Source organism: Eschrichtius robustus, chromosome 5, assembly GCF_028021215.1.
Source record: "Eschrichtius robustus isolate mEscRob2 chromosome 5, mEscRob2.pri, whole genome shotgun sequence".
Lineage (NCBI taxonomy): Eukaryota > Metazoa > Chordata > Mammalia > Artiodactyla > Eschrichtiidae > Eschrichtius > Eschrichtius robustus.
Window position 1 is genome coordinate 70,055,085 of NC_090828.1, and position 18,424 is coordinate 70,073,508.

Here is an 18,424-nt window from a genome sequence, read left to right on the forward strand (position 1 = left end):
CGAGCGCCCGCCGCCGCCGCGTCCTGCCCACCTGCCCACCTGCCCACCTGCCCAGGTGCGACCGCGCCCTCGCGCGCCCGCCTGGGCGTCGTGCAGGCAACCCCGTCGTTGTCAGGAGCATCGCTGCAGACCCCGCCGCTCCAAAGCAGCGGGACACACATCTCATCCGCTGAGCTGAGAACAGCAACTTGTCCGTCTATTGGGGAGAATCTTCTCCCGCCTCTGAGAAGGAAAGATGTCGTCGGATGGGTGTTCCGCAGAAAAGAATTTCTGCTATCTCATTTCGTGTTTCAGGGCCCGAGTGAAAATGTATATCCAGGTAGAGCCAGTATTGGACTACCTGACCTTTCTACCTGCAGAGGTGAAAGAGCAGATTCAGAGGACGGCCGCCACCACTGGGAACATGCAGGCAGCTGATCTGCTTCTGGACACCTTGGAGAAGGGGGTCTGGCCCCTCGGCTGGGCTAGGATGTTTGTGGACGCCCTCAGGCTAGCAGGCAACCCCTTAGCCGCCCGGTACGTGAACCCTGATCTCACCGACTTGCCCTCTCCATCCTTTGAGAATGCTCACGATGAGTGTCTCCAGTTGCTGAACCTCCTTCAGCCCACACTGGTGGACAAACTTCTGGTTACAGATGTCTTGGATACATGTGTGGAGGAGGAGCTGCTGACAGTTGAAGACAGAAATCGGGTAGGTGTCAGTTCAAATGGAGCTGGACTTTTAGGCAGATACAGGTATTGCAACTCTGGGTTGTTCCTCCATTTGCCCCATTCCAGATGTTCTTTGATATCTTTCGGTAAATTTGGATCCCTCCTTGAGAAGAGAATATCTAGGCTTTCAAAAACATAATTTTGAAAACGGCTATTTTTCTAATTCTTTCACTGAAATAAACTAAAGAGGAGTTAACTCTAGAATAATAATGTATGCTAATAGACAACATTTATTAAACACTTACTGTGTGCAATTAGTATCATTTGCAAAAGGTATTATCAGAGTTCATGCTCGCAATAATCTATTGAGGATTTTTATGTTATTAACTGTGCCGTTTTACAGATGAGAAAACTGAGGCAGTTTAAATAACTTGCCCAAGTTCTCCCAGGAAGACATTAACAGAGCAAGGGATTTAGTTCCTGATGGTGTGAAATTTTATGTCTTATTTTATAAAGTTCCATAGAACAGGGATCAGCAAACCATGACCCATGGGCTAAATCCAGCCCGAAAGCTCAGAATGGTGTTTAAATTTTCAGTTCATAAAGAAAGTTTTATTGGAACACAGCCATGCTCATTCATTTACATGCTATGATTGCTCTTGTGCTTTAGGAGCATTTGAACAGAGATGTATAGCCCACAAAGCCTAAAATATTTATTATCTGGGCTTTAAACAAAAAATTTGCCAATTTCTGGCCTGTATTATGCACTATACCATTTAATTTTGGTCCAAATGGGGAAACTACATAGTACACACACACAGACACACACACTTTTTTTTTTCTTTACTCAAAGTTTCAACTCTCTGGGAATCAAAAATTGGAGATAATTAACTGAAAAAATATGTTGCTAGTTGCAGTTTTCCATATTAATAAAAGAATAGTAGATTTTTTACGTGGCATTTTGACAGGATGAATTATACAGGTGACTTTACACTTAATGTTTTATTGTTCATTGTTTTTCAATGAGTGAGGATGTACTGTGGAGTATAGAAATGCTTACCTATTTAAATCTGACTTATTCAGGGTGTGCGTCAAAAGTCTTATTTTGAAAGGCATGTAGGCAAATAAACCCATTTTGGAGGTCAAAGTCTAACATGCTATGATTTTGGACACTTTCTTTCTCTCTTTCTTTTTAATTCATCAACTGTTTGTATCCTTGTTACAAAGTTTTGGGCATGGGACTCCTATCAGCCTATGATGTGACTTGGTCTTCAGTGACTGAAGTTAATACTCCTTTGTCCACTTGACAGCCATAGGGCCTGTCCAAAGACCCAAGCATGCATCTAATTTTGATGACTGGTTTTCCCAACTAGTAAATTACTTTACACTGTTGTCGGTAACGTTTATGTAGTTTTGTGTGTTGAGAACCAGCTAGAACGCATTATAGTAGTCCAGCTGGATATGACAAATGTGTACATCACTGTGGCAGAAACTTAATTTGGAAGACAGTATGCAGCCTTCAAGCCAGCTGGAGATGGAAGATGGCATTTCCAGCCACAGTAGCTGTTAGGAAGTCCAGAAGCAACAGAGTCCAGTAACACCACAAAGCTGTTTATGTTTGGTGGGTACGATGTCCCGATTGCCAGCGAAACAGCACTTCTCCTTATTTACTCTAAATATGTCTGCCTATCAGCATCACTTTTGTCTTGCCTGGATTGAATTTCTGCCAGCTAGTTTTTATCCAAGTTCTTGATTCTGGCAAGCTTGGAGGCAGCTAGCAGGAATGCAAGGGATTTGACACAAAGAAGATATAGAGTAAAGGGACATTTGTGTAGTGGTAGCAGTTAAGGCCAAAGCAACCCAAATTCTCCCTCAGAGTCATATTTCAAAGGAGGCCCTGAAAGCTAGAGGAGCTATGTATCTGAGGCTTTCAAAGGAGCAATAGTGTCTGTGTGAAATTTTGGAATAGTTTTCGTACACCTCATTTTACAGGTACCATCAGTCTCAAAAGGAATCAATGGCGGATGATGGAAAGGCACCACTAGGTTTAGAAGAATCCACAGCATGTTGATACGGGGTCCTTGAGGAATGTTTATCGTATTACAGCAAAGTGTAGTGGGGAAACCATGGGAATTTGGAATGGCAAGACCTGGATTTGAGATCTATCTCTGTTTCTTACCATCTGTGTTACTTTGGACCAAATTATTTGTTTCCTGATCCTAAGTGTACCCATGAAAATGGACATAATGATAATTTCCTCTCTCATTCACAGTATTTTATTGAACATGAGTGAGAAGTAGTGTTTATGAAAAAGCTTTATAAATAAGAAAGAGCTGTTTGGTTATGATGATGACTTCTATTATTTATTTGGTCACATTTCCTTGTGAATTTAAAGTTTCAGGGGTTTAGGTAAATACCCCATGTTGAAATCGAGATCTGCCTCCTAAAGTCCCTGGATTAAACGGTGATTTGAGGAAGAAACAATGTTTTTCATCTAAGGATGAAACCAGAACCCAGTTAGGACCAAGTATAATATTGGTGCTTAATAAGTTTTGATTGATTGGATTTATTTCCAAGGAATTGTCTGGAATAAGACATGAAAACACTTGGAGTAATGAATTGCCTTGCCAGGCACTGGGGAATGGATGGGTGGTTGATGAATATAAGATCTCCAAATCTGCTTTTTTGACACCTTAAAATAGCATTTAACTAAGAAATCAGAACTTCTAAAAAACATTTTATTTTAATGCTTTTCCTGTTTTCCAGTTGACACTTCCTACTTGGTCTTGGATTCTTACCTCCACCTCCCAATCCCTGCCCCTCTTACATAAGCACATCTAAAAAAATGATCCTAGATTTAGTTTTGTGACCAGTAGGTACCCAAAGAAATTTATTTAATTGACTGATTATTCATTCATTCGGTTTAAATTCATGGAACGGCACCTTGCGCCAGACACCATGCTAGTGCTGAAATGATTGGAGAATAACACAAATACTGTCTGTGCTTTCATGGAGCTTACGATGCAGTGTTGATCAGTGTTCATTCTTCTAACAAATAATTAAAGAAGGTCTAGTACACGTGAGGCACTATTGCAAACACTGAGGACTCAGCAATAAATACAAGAATCACTTTATCGATCATTATAATAGAATGCTCCCTAACAGTAAGGGGGTGTCCCTGTACTGGCCTGCTTCTATTTAGGATGCTAAGTGACGTCGTAGCACGTCCATGACTTAGACAGCCATGAACTGTGGATATATAAACATTTCTATAGTGTCTTTTTAAAAAATTAATTATTTTATTTATTCATTTTTGGCTGCGTTGGGTCTTCGTTGCTGCGCGGGCTTTCTCTAGTTGCCGCGGTCGGGGCCTACTCTTCGTTGTGGTGCGCGGGCTTCTCACTGCAGTGGCTTCTCTTTTTGTCGCAGAGCAAGGGCTCTAGGTACGCCAGCTTCAGTAGTTGTGGCACGCGAGCTCAGTAGTTGTGGCTCATGGGCTCTAGAGCGCAGGCTCAGTAGTTGTGGCACACGGGCTTAGTTGCTCCGTGGCATGTGGGATCTTCCCGGACCAGGGCTCGAACCCGTGTTGCCTGCATTGGCAGGCGGATTCTTAACCACTGCGCCACCAGGGAAGCCCCTCCATAGTGTCTTAATATCAATTTGAACAGCTTAAGTAAGCTGCCTGTTTCAGCCCTGCCCAGTTCAAAGCATCAAACATCTATAGTCCTAGAAGACCCTCTGTACCTTTCATTTACACAGTAGAACCTCAGATAATATCACCAGTCCAGCTAGAAACCCTCCAGTTCCATCAACGTGAAGTTGAGTATTAGAATTAATCTCCTTCTAGCTCATTGTAATGTCAGGTAAATTAGGATGGGTAAGAATTTTATTAGCAACAAAAAGTACAAATAAGAAATTAGTTATGTCATTGTGACAGTACATAGTCATTCAGAAAGACATTAACTTTTGGAGGGAACTTGTTCTTTAAAAATTCTTTATTTTTAATATAAGAGTTTTGCTTCCTGATTTACTGGTACTGCGGGTTGAGCTCTGCTATATTAAAAAGTCACCATTATATTTAAATAGCTATCTAAGGTTGTTCTGAGGGGGGAGAAAGCATTTTTATCTAACTTTACAATTGTGTTGGCAAGCCAGTGCTTAAACGAAATATCATTGGTTTCTCTACTGATTTCTGTTAGAAAAAACATACATCAAAGAATTCAGGACATGAAAGCATTGAACTGTATTACCCACAAATTCATATTTATTTTACACTCTATAAATTAGTTAACAATGTATCCATAGACATTTTTAACTTCATATTCAGAGAATACATTCGGTGGGGAAGGAACATGAGTGGGAATCATTATATGTCCTGTTTCAGGCTCAAGTCTAAATGTTCATTTCTCAAGAATTTCAGTAATCAAGTGTATATATTGGGATCTTATATATAGGAGAACAGATTAAGTAAAAAACATTGTGTGATTGCTTTAAAGGGAATTGATGTACTTTCTAGCACCCAAACTAGGAAGATTTCTTAAAAATTCAGAATCTTGATGCCACTGCTAAAATTGCACAGGTATTATATGTAGTTCCACATTCAAATAATAAAAATACTTGCAGGAAATAATGGCATAATGATTCTCAAATCCCTGAGCTCAGTAAGGACAAAACAAGCTTGACAAATACAATTCTACAGTAAAGATCGACTAACTGGTTAATAGTCAAAGAAAATTTAGTGGATATAATATGCTTAGGTTTTTAAGTATAAGTATTTATTACAGTGCTTCACTTGTTCATTTTAGAGAAATGCTTTCTGATTACTACTTCTGTGGAATGAGTTTAAAGCCGATAAAAGGCTGAGATAATTAAAAATGGAAATGGTTGAGTTAAAATAAGGTGCTCAAACCAGTCTCATTTAGCATCTTTAGAGACTACTGCTTAAATTAGCAGACAATAATAGAGATGTTACAAACATCAGAGAAGACAAAGAATTTCCATTAGAAAATTAACAAAATTAGAGAAAAGTAGGAAATGAGCAAGAATCTGCTTAGAAATTCTGTGGGGGAGATGGACTGAAATCGACTAAATTTTATTGTCAAGTAGTCATTTTAACCACTTCTTGTCAGAAAATGAACTTAAAATTGGAGACAATTACCAGCTCTAATTGTAACTCAGTAAGGCAGTATTCAGCCTCTGGAGCCAATGCCTGGGATCTAATTCCACCTCTGCCATTTACTAGCTTTGTGGCCTTAGGGAGGTAACTGGACTTCTCTGAGCCTTGGATTTCTGATCTGTAAAATGGGTTAATATCGGTATCTTCTTCAGAGTTGTTGGGTTGATATATGCAAAACATTTATAATAACATAATTATCTATTAGCTAATGAAACGAACGTATCCTTTGGGTAGAAATCATGTGGTATAATCTTGTACTAAGTAGTGTCTGCTGGTGAAATGTTTGTAAAGATAGATGCTTTTCCCAGTCATCATAATAATAAACACTGAATTTGTACCAGACATTGTTCCAAAAATGTGAATTCCTGAAATTAAATGGTTATTGGATATATTTATAGGACTAGAAAATACACAAATTCGTAGGAAACAATTATTCTAGCTGAATAGTCCATATTATACATGTAGAAGATGGGCAAATGTTGAGAAAGACCTTTGAGCGTATGTAAGTTAGTACTTCTTACCTAAGCTGCGGATTAGAATCAAGAGGTGCTTTTGAAAAAAATTTCTGGTTTCCCCCCATGGACAAATCAGAATCTCTGAGGGTAGATTTCAGACATCAGTATTTTCTAAAGCTCCTCAGGTGATTCTAACGTGCAGCTAGGACGGACAAACGCTGTAATTTCATTTCAGTTGCTTCATTTTACACATGTAGAAACTGAGGTCTGGAGAGGAAGTGGCTTGCCTAATGGCCCAGCAAGGTGATGGTGTCCTGCCTAACTTCTTTCTGGTCTAAATGTGATCTTTTCTCCAAATGTCTGGTGCTGTATTAAGAACTGGGGAGATGCACTGTAATAATGATTACACAAATGATTCACATTTAAAAAGATTTACTAGATTAAAAGAGAAATTAAATGAAGGTTAAAAATAGTAATGAATGGATACAGAAATGCTTCTGCCCAATACTTTAAAAAAGGAATATAGAAATAAGTTTGTCTTATAATATTAAGTAAATACAAATTTTTTAAAAAATGTATTATAACAGTAATAAATAATACAAATATTAAAGAATATAAATCTCTGATAGTAATTACTTATTCCATAATGGTAATAGTGAAGAAAGAGGGATCGGATAAGAAATGTTTGATTTCCTATTTATAGACTCCATGAGTTGAAAAGAAATAGCAAGCCCTAGATATACAGAAAGAAATTGATACAAATAGACATAACATGGCTAGAGATTACAGACGCCTTCTTTTGCACCCCTTATTCAGAATGGCGGAGGTAAAACATCTGTTTCCTAAGTGTCAGCTTTGAATATCTCAATAGCTTAAAAAAATAGTGTATATTTAAAAGGGGGATTGGCCCAGGGATTTTTTTCCCCCTAGAATCCAAAATTTCTGTAAGCGGTATTGCTGTTTTCTTTAGTATTTGAATATGAGCCTTTATACATATGCTTAATTGTTCAATTTTTCTAAAGGCTAGTTCCTGTTTAAATTTATTCATAAGATAGTTGGACTTCTTTAATTCTGCTTTTCTCTTAAAACAGGTTTCTGCTGCAGAAAATAATGGAAATGAAGCAGGGGTAAGAGAGCTACTGAAAAGGATCGTGCAGAAAGAAAACTGGTTTTCTACGTTTCTGACTGTTCTGAGGCAAACAGGAAACTATGCGCTTGCCCAGGAGTTAACAGGCACCGATTACAATGAAAGCAATGAAGGTATTGCTCATTCTGCAAAGGAAGGGTTTGTGCGTTTCGCCTAGTGACTAACAGTTTAATGAGGCCTGTAGACACAGTGCCAAATACTAGGGTATTTAGAATCAAAATTTCAAGCGATTTTGAGAGATACGTTTTCTTCTTTTTACAAATGAGGAAACTGCTGCTTGGGAAAAGATGAACCTTCCAAAGACCACAGCACTTAGCAAGGTGGGCTGGAATATTGGCAGCTGACTCCTTGTCCAACATATTTTCCATTTCCCATCTTATTTTGGAAACAAAGTGATTATCTGAGATTTTTATCAAGATAATTTTAACATTGCCTAGACAAATAAATTGGAAGAAAATATTTTAGTGGTTATTACAACTGCTGCATAGTCTTCTGGACATTTATATAAATTTTTAAGGAATTTATTAAACATTTGATAAAAGGTCTGTAATTGCTAACATATCACAGTGTTACTTTCTGTGAGTTTTTAAAAGTATTCAATTATAATAATAAACATAACATTTTAGAGCTCTTTCACATATATCATTTGTAAATCTAATATAATCTGCCACCTTATTTTTCTTTACAGAGTATGTATCCTATGCTTTTAAAAATATCATATGTAAGACAAATTGAAGTTTAATTGGTAATGAATGATTACCAATTTATAATTGGTATAATTTATTCACAATTATATATAATTTAAATGATTATAATCATTTCAAGCTTACTTCACTTCTTTTATTCAGTCAGTCATTCAATCAACATGTAATGAGTACAAACAATGTGCCAGACACTGTTCTAGGTGCTGGGGATATGGATTTAAATGAGACATACAAAGTCCCCATTCCCATAAACCACACTTCCTAATGGAATAAGAAACACAGTGAACAATTTTCTAAGTTACTTATGCAAAAGAAAAACAGATAGTTACTAAATTATTAGAGTAAACAGCATATTATGATTTTATGCTGTATTATTTATGAAATAGCTTAATTTTGCTCAATGGTTAGAAATACACACAATATATATACACATATATATCTGTGTGTATATATATCTAGTGTATATATACACATACACACAACGGTGTGTACATATGTGTGTGTATATGTATATATAGAGAGACAAACACAAACACACACAAATATTTTTACTATGAAATATTGAAAAGCCCAGAAGAATTACAAAATAGTCTTAATGGGCCTGTGTGTAAATGAATCACGGGGAGTGAAGTCTAATCCATGTTTAGGGAAGGTCTTCTTGCTTAAGCCCAAAGCAAATTCCTTATGGTGTCATATGTTTGAGATGGCCACAAAGTGAAAAGCTCAAGAGGCTCCCCTTCTTTTTGAGATTATCTAGGGATTTGAGGGGGATTTATTCAGCCAAATGTGGTTAATCCAGCTTTCAAAAGCCAAGCAGTAATTCCATGATCTGTCCACTAGCAGGTCCCCCAGTTTCTACTGTCATTGTTTCTATTTCCACAGCAAAGTGTAACTGTATTTAAAAAAAATCCCTCTCCATAGAAGCACCTTGATTTTGCTTCAGTTCTCTGGAGTGGGCTCAGTGGTGCCACTTGCTTGCAACATCAAGATTATAGGTTCTTTTGCATTTATATATTATGGCCCAGCTATTATTTCCACAATGTAACTCTAATGCCAGTTTGCTAATTCTAAAGGGACTTCAGGCCAAACTTACATACAATAATGGGGCCAAATTTCTCCTACATACCTCAAGGATGAGCTGGACCCCAGTGCAGATCACACCCTCTCATGATGAGTTCCCTTTCAAGATCTCGTGGGACCATTTCCATCCATGACAAACACTCTAGGACTTGAACTTCAAAGGGAAATGGCTACAGTCTCAATTTTTTTGTTCCCTGGGAAATTTTGGCCTCAGTGTATGGAGGGATATTAGAAAGAGCAGCCTTGTAGATCACAAGAGACCTTGTTATATTCATCCCCCAAAGTAGAGGGTACTTACCCATTTTATGGTTGTGTACTAGTTTAGGAAAAAGTCTAGAAGATCAACTCTAAGTGTCTTCTAGCTTCTCCTGACATAGGCAACATCTGGCCATATTTCTGTCTTTTTTTTTGTTGGGGGGGAGCGGAGCAACAAGCTACATACAACATATTTCTTTCTAAGATATTTTTAAGTTCCACTTCACAAGGTGCCTTGTTGGAAGCTAATGTGATTTTTCAAATTCTAATGCTTTGAATGATAGCAATCCTAGGTAAAGTATATACACGTAATACCTGTATAATAACACACCTCATCACATACCTTATCTAATATTCACAGGCCTTCCTCTTTACTTTCCTTATTATACGCCGTAACTTTGTATTATGATTAAGTCTTTACATGTCTGTTTCAGAATGGCCTGGGGACTAGTTTATCCAGACTCTCCTAGCCTGTGCACATACTATCAGCTGGCCAAGGCCAAACACTTTATAAAAGGGATAAAGACCTTCTGAAAAGAAAAAAGTGGCACCAATTATCCATCATTCTTTTCGCCCTCCCTGGTCCCCTGACAGGATCCTCTTACATTTGGGGCTTTTCCTTCTTTCAACCAAAGTGGGTGATGATGGATGTTGCCCCAGATATGTGGGCTCTTACAAAGACAGGGAGCCCAGTAGAAAGGGATTTCTAAGCTTCTTTTGAAGGTTGGATGGAAGATGCAATCCCCTTCTGGGACTCAGCAACCTTACACTCTCACTACCCCTACCAGCAGTCAGGGTGCTCCTGACCAACTCATTCCAAATAAGTAGGGCTTCCTTCGTGCTCCTGACCAACTCATTCCAATTAAGTAGGGCTTAGTTCTCATGTCCTTCCCTGAAAATCCAATCAGGGGAGTCAGGAATTTAAATATTGTTGGCTAAACTGTACATATTATTAAGGGAATCTAATCATTTTTCTAGCAGGTCTTGATGCCCAGAACAAAGTTAGCTGTCATTATTCAAAGTTAGCTGTGGTAGGAGCTGCTGTGGATGGAATCGAGCCCCCCTGCCACCAAATTCATATATTGAAGCCTTAACCCCCAATGTGACTGTGTCTGGAGCTAGGTCTTTAGGAGGTAATTAAGGTTAAGTGAGATCCAAAGGTTGGGTCCCAGTCTGATAGGACCGAGGCCTTATAAGAAGAGGAAGACAGATCTCTGTCTCTCTCTCTCTCCCCACCATGTGAGTACACAGTGAGAAGGTGACATTCTGCAACCTCAGGAACATGCTCTCACCAGACACCAACCTGCTGGCACATTGACCGTGGACTTCCTGTTTCTAGAAATGTGAGAAAATACTTTTCTGTGACTTAAGTCACTCAGTCTATGGTACTTTATCATGTTGGCCCATGCTGACTAACACAGGAGCCTGGGCTCTGGATCCTGACACTTACTGAGTCCTGGCTCTTTCATGTCCCTGGATGTGTGACTTTCACCAGGTACTTGCCCTCTCTGTGCCTCAGTTTACTCCTCTGTGAAATGGTGATAATAATATTACTGATTACCCAGGATTATTTTGAGGATTAAAAGATTTAACATTTGTAAAGCACAAAATAAATTGACTATTATTATTATAAACCCCAAACATACTTAATATGTACCTACAAATATTATAAAATCATCTTGTCTAAAGACAAACTCCAAAGTCAGAACAGTTTTCTTCAGGAAATTCTCCATACACAGCACACATTTTCTCCTTATTCTTTAAGATGGGTTAATCGAAAATGATACTTTAAGAAATTTTCTTTATGGCATCAGTCTCTGACACATTGTACTTCAGAAGGGCAGAAACTCTTGCCTTTCTTTGTAACTTTCTTTCAAAAGTCCTTAAGAGAACACTCAGTACATGTTGGCTGAAGGAAAATAAAAGTTCAGGTGGAAGAAATGGTGGGAAGGAGAAAGGAAGGATTCAGAATATTTCATTAAATTTCTAAAAAATCTCCAGAAATTCAGAATACATGAATGTAGGCTGACATTAAAGCATATGTACATCTCGTGTAGAACACGCAGTGAGAGAACAAAAAGGCTAGAGCACAAGCTGAAGAAAAACTACCACCAAATTTGCATTTTCATTAATGCAGCCTTACATGTGACTTTGTATCATTGAACAAGTGGCTTACTTCCTAAAGTTGATGGTCAGATAGGAAATCGTCACACTTACGATTAGCATAATACTTATTATATTGGCTTTTTAGATAAAATTTAGTCATCACAAAAGAATTACTACTGTGTTCATATTAGAAATAAAAATACTTTGTCACAACATAAAAACATGTTCCAAGCCTTACAAAATGTCAAAGTATTGTAGTATATTTAGGCAGATCTCTACTAGGGACCCCACTTGGTTTTCAAAATAAAAATAACAGCTCTTTATATTGTATAAAAACTTGCATTGCAATACAATTTACATTCTGTTTAGAATTTCAAAGTATTTAAGTATATTCAGGTTAATCTCTATTAGGAACCCCTATTCTGTTTTCAAAATAACAATGACAGTTATGTATACTGTATAAAAACTTGCATGGCACTATTGTTTACATTCTAATACTTTTATTCACAGAGTCTGAGAATTTATCACCAGAAGATGGTCCTGAAGTCAAAGAGCCCCTCCATTTAGTCACAGATCAGCCCAGTCTGGAGGTCTGGGACAGAGAGAATAATTCATCGGAACCATCTTTTGCAGATTCTTCTGTAGCTTCAGGTACTTGGGACACACACATACTTTTATATGCACTCATTAACTACTTCTGGAAAAATCAGTTGCTGCGTTGATGACATTAGGATCTATTAAACAGAGGGAGAAATTTTGGGCTTTGGGGTTTTGTGAGTACTTGTGTTAAAATAATATTTCTGGAGGAGATTAAACGAAAATAATTTCTCTTTGTGTCTAAAAATGTTTTAAAACTAATGCAATATTAATATGTTATGAACATGAACACACTGGGTTCTAATTTTATTTTATAAGATATCCATGGTCCTTGTCATGTGATAAATATCATAAGCATGTCCTGCATTTCATGATTTTCGAAATACTTTCAAATACATGAATTAGTGGGGTTTTTTTTAAAAAAATTTATTCATTTATTTATCTATTTTGGCTGCACCGGGTCTTAGCTGCGGCACGTGGGATCTTCGTTATGGCATGTGAGATCTTTTAGTTGTGGCATGCGACTTCTTTGTTGTGGCATGTGGGCTTCTTAGTTGCAGCATGTGAACTCTTAGTTGCAGCATGTGGGATCTAGTTCCCCGACCAGAGATCGAACCCAGGCCCCTGCATTGGGAGCACGGAGTCTTACCCACTGGACCACCAGGGAAGTCCCCATGAATTAGTTTGACTCATCCAAATTTCTGAGAATTAAATGAGGCCATTACGTTTTCCCTTTTTGACAGACCGGCATGTCGCAGAGAGGTTCAACTGGGTTATAGAGACCAAAACCAAGGCTTTAGAAAAGAAGATGAATGGGTGCTAAACAGGAGTTGGTTTGAATTTCAGTAACTAATTGGTATGGGTACTAGATCCACCATGTCCACCGTTTTGATATGAAACAGCCCTGGAAGAATCAAACTGATTTAATTATTTCCCCTCCCTAATTTGCTCATAAAGGAGAATCCTTCTCTCCTTCCCTCTGTCCCCCAAATGGCCACATTCATTTTTCACTAGAGATAGTCTGGTTGAAGTCTGGTGTGCTGGTAAATGTTTACCAAGTGGCTCTCTGGGGAAAAGAAAAAAGCCCTGATTTGTAGCATATGCCAATCTTCATGGTGTAAATACTCCCACTAAGGCTACTTTCAAGTGCCCACATAATGTCACCGAACACTAAGTCAGGAATAGATGTGCAGTAGCACACCACTATTTGCCATTTCCATTATACAGAGACAATAGGCTGAAATAGCCTCAACATCATTGATGATTGTAAAATCTAGTAAAATGATTAGAAAATGATGAGTTTTAAGTATTCTTTACCTTTGTTTTAATATAATTTTTTTAGTTAAGTCCATATAATTTAATTTTTAAAATTGCCTGCGTTTAACATTAACAACTGGCTCATGAAATTCTAGAAAATTTAACAATTGTTCTTGTGCGCCAGTATGAGCTGACTCCATCACACTATTACAAAGTATACTATTTTCGACTCAGAAAAGTAATATAGCTGCATTGCAGGAAATTTGGAAAACATAGAAACCTACAAAGAAAAAGTCACACACACTTTTACAGTAAGATATATTACTCTTCACATTTGGGTATCCCGTTTTTTTACATACCTGGATGTTTATATATAATGGCGTTTCTCCTGTATTCATTAGATAGTCTTCTACAGCATGGTTTTTAACAATTGAATAATAATTCCATCCATTGGATGCTTTATGATTAATTACCCAACTGTTGAACATGTAGGATGTTTCCACATTTCTACATCATGAATAATGCTGCATAACTCTCTTCATATTTATGTCTGTTTAATTCTTTTTAAATTTATTTTTAATTTTTAAAATTTATTTTATTGAAGTATAGTTGATTTACAATGTTGTGTTAATTTCTGCTGTACAGCAATGTAATTCAGTTATATATATACATGTTTTTTCACATTCTTTTCTATTATGGTTTATAACAGGATATTGACTATAGTTCTTTGTGCTACACAGTAGGACCTTGTTGTTTATCCATCCTCTATATAATAGTTTCCATCTGCTAACCCCAAACTCCCAATCCATTCCTACCCCACCCAGTTTAATGCTTAAAAACATATTACATAATTGAAATTTCTGGATCAATGATTTCTACAGTTTTAAGACATTTGATACTTAATGTTATATTTCACTCCAGGAACTTGTACCAAATAACATGTGCTCTAACAGTATAGGAGAGTACTTACTGCCCTGAAGTCTATTCTATAAGAGTGCGTAATATTATTTTTAAACTTTGCCAATTTGGTATTTTACTACTTGAATTTGAATTTTTTTCTAATGAAAAATGTTTTTACAAGTTCATTCTTTTTGTTGTTGCTAATTGCCTATTTTTCTATTAGGGTATTTTATATTCTTCTTGCTGGTTTATGTGAATTAGCTAAATATACAGGATAGCAATCTTTTGTCATAAAATAGTATCAAGATTTTTTATAGTTTGCCTGCTATTGCCTTGTTTAAGGTGTTTGTTTTTTTAGTGGAATACTTCTGAAGCTTTAATGTGCTTATGAGTCACCTGGAAGAGGAGGTCTTACTGATGTGCAGATTTTGATTCAGTAGGCTCTGTATGGAGCCTGAGATTCCGCCTTTCTCACTTGCTCCCAGGTGATGCTGCTGGTCTTGGACTACACTTTCAGTAGCGAGGTTTACTGTACAGAATAGCAAAGCTTTTAAACCTGAATTCTAGAGGACCTTTATTTTTTTCTTTTCATTTGAGCAGCTGCGCTTTCTTTCAGAAATCATGATTGCGTAGGAATGCCAAAACTACTACCTGAATGTGGGTTTTTCACGTTTTAAAAAACTTCCTTGGTAGGCTACCTGACATCTCTGTGGGTTACTGGCTATTTTCTCAATTCGCACTAGAAAGAATTGAAGCCAGGACTGAGGCTGGGAATTGATCCTGCATCTCAAATGAAGGTTTTTCATCCGAGGTTGCCAACCTAATGCATCTTGTCAGCCTGTAGTTTATTTACCTGTGGAGCATTCTGAGTCTCAACAAGGACAAAATTAAAGACAAAACCTTTTTAAAAAAATCTGTTTTCTTACTATTTGATATAAAACTTAAAGCTGCATCAAGTGAAACAAATCTGGATCTTAATAATGGCCTTAAGGGACAGAAAGGGGTTTGTTTTTCCCTCTTGGTGTCCCCTCCCTCCCTTCCTTTCATTTAACGAATCTTATTAAACTCCTATCGTGTGCCAGGCATGCACTGTTCAGCGTTCAGCACTGTAAATATTGGGGTGGAGTAAACCAGATGTGACTTCTGCTCCCAGGGAGCTTTCAAATGATGGGCACGTCAAACGGTAGTCACCATATAGCTGCACAGTAAGTGCTGTGAAAGAAAAGTACAGACTATTAAAATGTGTACTAGTCTGAGAACATGTGAGAGTACAACAAACTGTACAGTCATCTGAGGACTCCATCCAATTCACAGACTTTAACAATCTTCTAGTCTGTAAGATTCTTGTGGTGCCTGGACTTCTCATGTGGATTTGGGAACAGGTTCGTCCAATGCATTCTGGTCCTTTCCAGAGCAGTAAGAAAGGGTAACTGACTTATGAAAAGGGAGCGCTTTTGCTTTAGGCCTTTGCCTCTGCTTCTGATAGATGTTGTGGATCTTCCCAGGTATTCATTTCTTTTCTTGCTGCTCTTCAGAACTAAGAATTGCCCATATAAATGACTTGTAAAGTATCATTAACCCAAAGAAGTTACTGTAGTTCTTTGGACTGAAGTTTTTGTTGCAAAATTAACTGTAGAAGGATTTTGCCTACGCTGGCATTCTTTTACAGGATTAACAATCATAATAAGACAATAGTCAATAATCTGTAATATTTATTTGCATAATTTTTTGTGTGTATCTTAATGATATTGACAATATATAATCTTTATTTTGAATTTCAGTACATTGGGTTAAGATTTCAAATACAGTTACCAAGGTAGCATTGAAAGAAACTTATTACTTAAGCTACACACATTCTATAAATATGAATTTTCATAGGCAAAAAAATGACTTGAATTATTTCTAATTTTAAATTAAGACTTATCTAATTTTTATTTCCAAATCAGTTTCTAAAATATTGTTTTTCAGTGCATAATAGTCTTTGTGGATACAAATGTTAATTATTTATAGTTTTAATGCAAAGATTCTTTATATATTGTTTTTAGCCTTTTTTACTCCTTAACACACCTGACAGGTAAGACACACTAGTATTAGTAATAGTGGCCCACCCTGAAACCAATTCTAATGACTCCTTCAGTGATTAAATCAGTGATTTAATCACCAAATGTAACCTCTCCTTTAGCCTGGGGTGATAGATGAGAATTCCCTAGTGGGCAGTTCTGGGCAGGGATTTTGTCATGCCTCCACATCGGAGTCTGGCATTTCTTCTTCCTTTCTCCTTTCAACTTCTTCCCTTAAAAAGTGGTTAATAATTAAGGTATACCCCATTTTTTAAATTTGGTTTTTCCACACTAATACAACCATTTCTAAAGGATATTTGAATAGTTCTCAGACTACTCATAGAATTTTAATGCTGGATGTAATAATTCTGCTTTCTGAGGTCACTGGTCATTTTCTAACAAGAAATTATTGGAAAACTTTGGTGTTTCTCTAGACCACACTTCCCTAGAAAACATCAGAGGGGCACAATGCCCACATTCATTTTCTTCTATTAAAAATATTTTAATTATAGCAAATACACAGTTATCTGGTTTATGCTAATTCTATAGGCTTACAGTAAAATTGGTTATGCAATCATTTTTAATTGTCTGCTACTGTTGCTTTGTTAAAACAAGTGAGTGGTTATTTTACATTGACCTTTTTAATATACTATTTTAGGAATTAATGACATATATAAAATAAAAAATAAAGCAAATGAGGTTCAAAACGAAGTAATAAAATTTACTGTATTTGGAATGAACTTAGTTTTATGCAGAGTTCCACAGAAAATCCCCCAAATTTCTTTTATCATCCTTTGTTGATCGCCCTGTTATGAAACTAGAAAATGCAAGTACCGCAGGTTGGCCAGCAGAGGGCGCTTTGACATTTATAAAGAGAATGGAATGTCACTGTTCCAGGGTGGACGATTATAACGTACAGGGCGAGCGTGCCATGTGTGAATACACAGTGCGCATGACTGTGAGTGCATGTGTATATTTTGATTTATATATTCGTTCACGTGAAGATTTTAAAATTCCACCCAAGCTAATGAGCTTACCAACCTGCTTGTTTTCAGACTTTAGTACCTTCTTTTTCATATTCCCCCATATGTTCCACTCCTTAGGTTTATCCGGTGACATTATGCTTTGGAATATATTGTGGATATATTTTGCATAGATCATCTTCTGTAGGAGGGGTTTAAAAATTGACCTTTATAAAACAGCCTCCTTCTTTCTGGCCCAATCTGTTAGTGCACTTTTTTTGTTGTTGTTTTGTTTTCCCTTTTTATAGACCAAAGTCCAATCTTAGATTTGGTCTATAGTAATCTCTGTAAAAATGCCACAAAATTTATCCTTGCACTTGGGGACCAGAATAATGTTCTATAGTACTAACCTCTAGAAATTTAGAGATTTTTAGAATCTCTAGAAATACATACCACATAGACCTTGAGAGCTTAGTGGGAAAGATAATTGATGTAGCAGTCTGCAATAATACTGTGAGAGATCACCCATACTGTTACAGGATTGCTCTGAATTAAGATAGCTCTCCTTTACATCTATATTTCTTCTAAATTTAGTTACATTAATTATTGGGAAGTAGAAATACTACTACGGCAATCCAAAGGGCAAATATTATTGTGAGCTGAGAAAGAGAGAGAGAGAGAGAGAGGGAGAGGGAGGAAGAGATGCTGTTACAGATGCCGATATTGGTGTTTGTTAAAGGGTAATATAGGTTTGTATTTTATATGAAACCCACTAAGAGCCATCTAGGTTAGTTATATGACCTCCAATTGCATAATAGTTCTAGGAAGGTGACTGTTCATATCTCAGGAGTGAGAATGTATTTTGATGGAGAGAAACCTCTTTACTGCCCAGCTAATACATGTTGGATTTATTTTCATGACATCTTTTTATGACTACAAGCCTAAAGCTTTTCTAGCAGAGTTTTAACAAAAGCAGTGGTTTTAGTTTGATCGTTAGACCTTACCTTCTCTATTTTGGCATATGAGTGAGTACTAGAGGCTGAGAATGAGTTGGTCAGGTCATATTATTGAGAA

The 18,424-nt window shown here is 37.0% G+C and overlaps 1 protein-coding gene across 1 annotated transcript in view; it reads left to right on the plus strand.

The window, feature by feature from the left end:
• The first annotated feature begins 208 nt into the window (after window positions 1–208).
• IFIH1 (interferon induced with helicase C domain 1) overlaps window positions 209–18,424 on the plus strand; it is a 55,268-nt gene continuing 37,052 nt past the window's right edge. Inside the window, exons 1-3 of the mRNA XM_068543963.1 lie at window positions 209–691; window positions 7,374–7,542; window positions 12,085–12,225. Coding sequence (XP_068400064.1) covers window positions 236–691; window positions 7,374–7,542; window positions 12,085–12,225 — 766 coding nt within the window. The 5' untranslated portion in view covers window positions 209–235. The remainder of the gene's footprint in view (window positions 692–7,373; window positions 7,543–12,084; window positions 12,226–18,424) is intronic.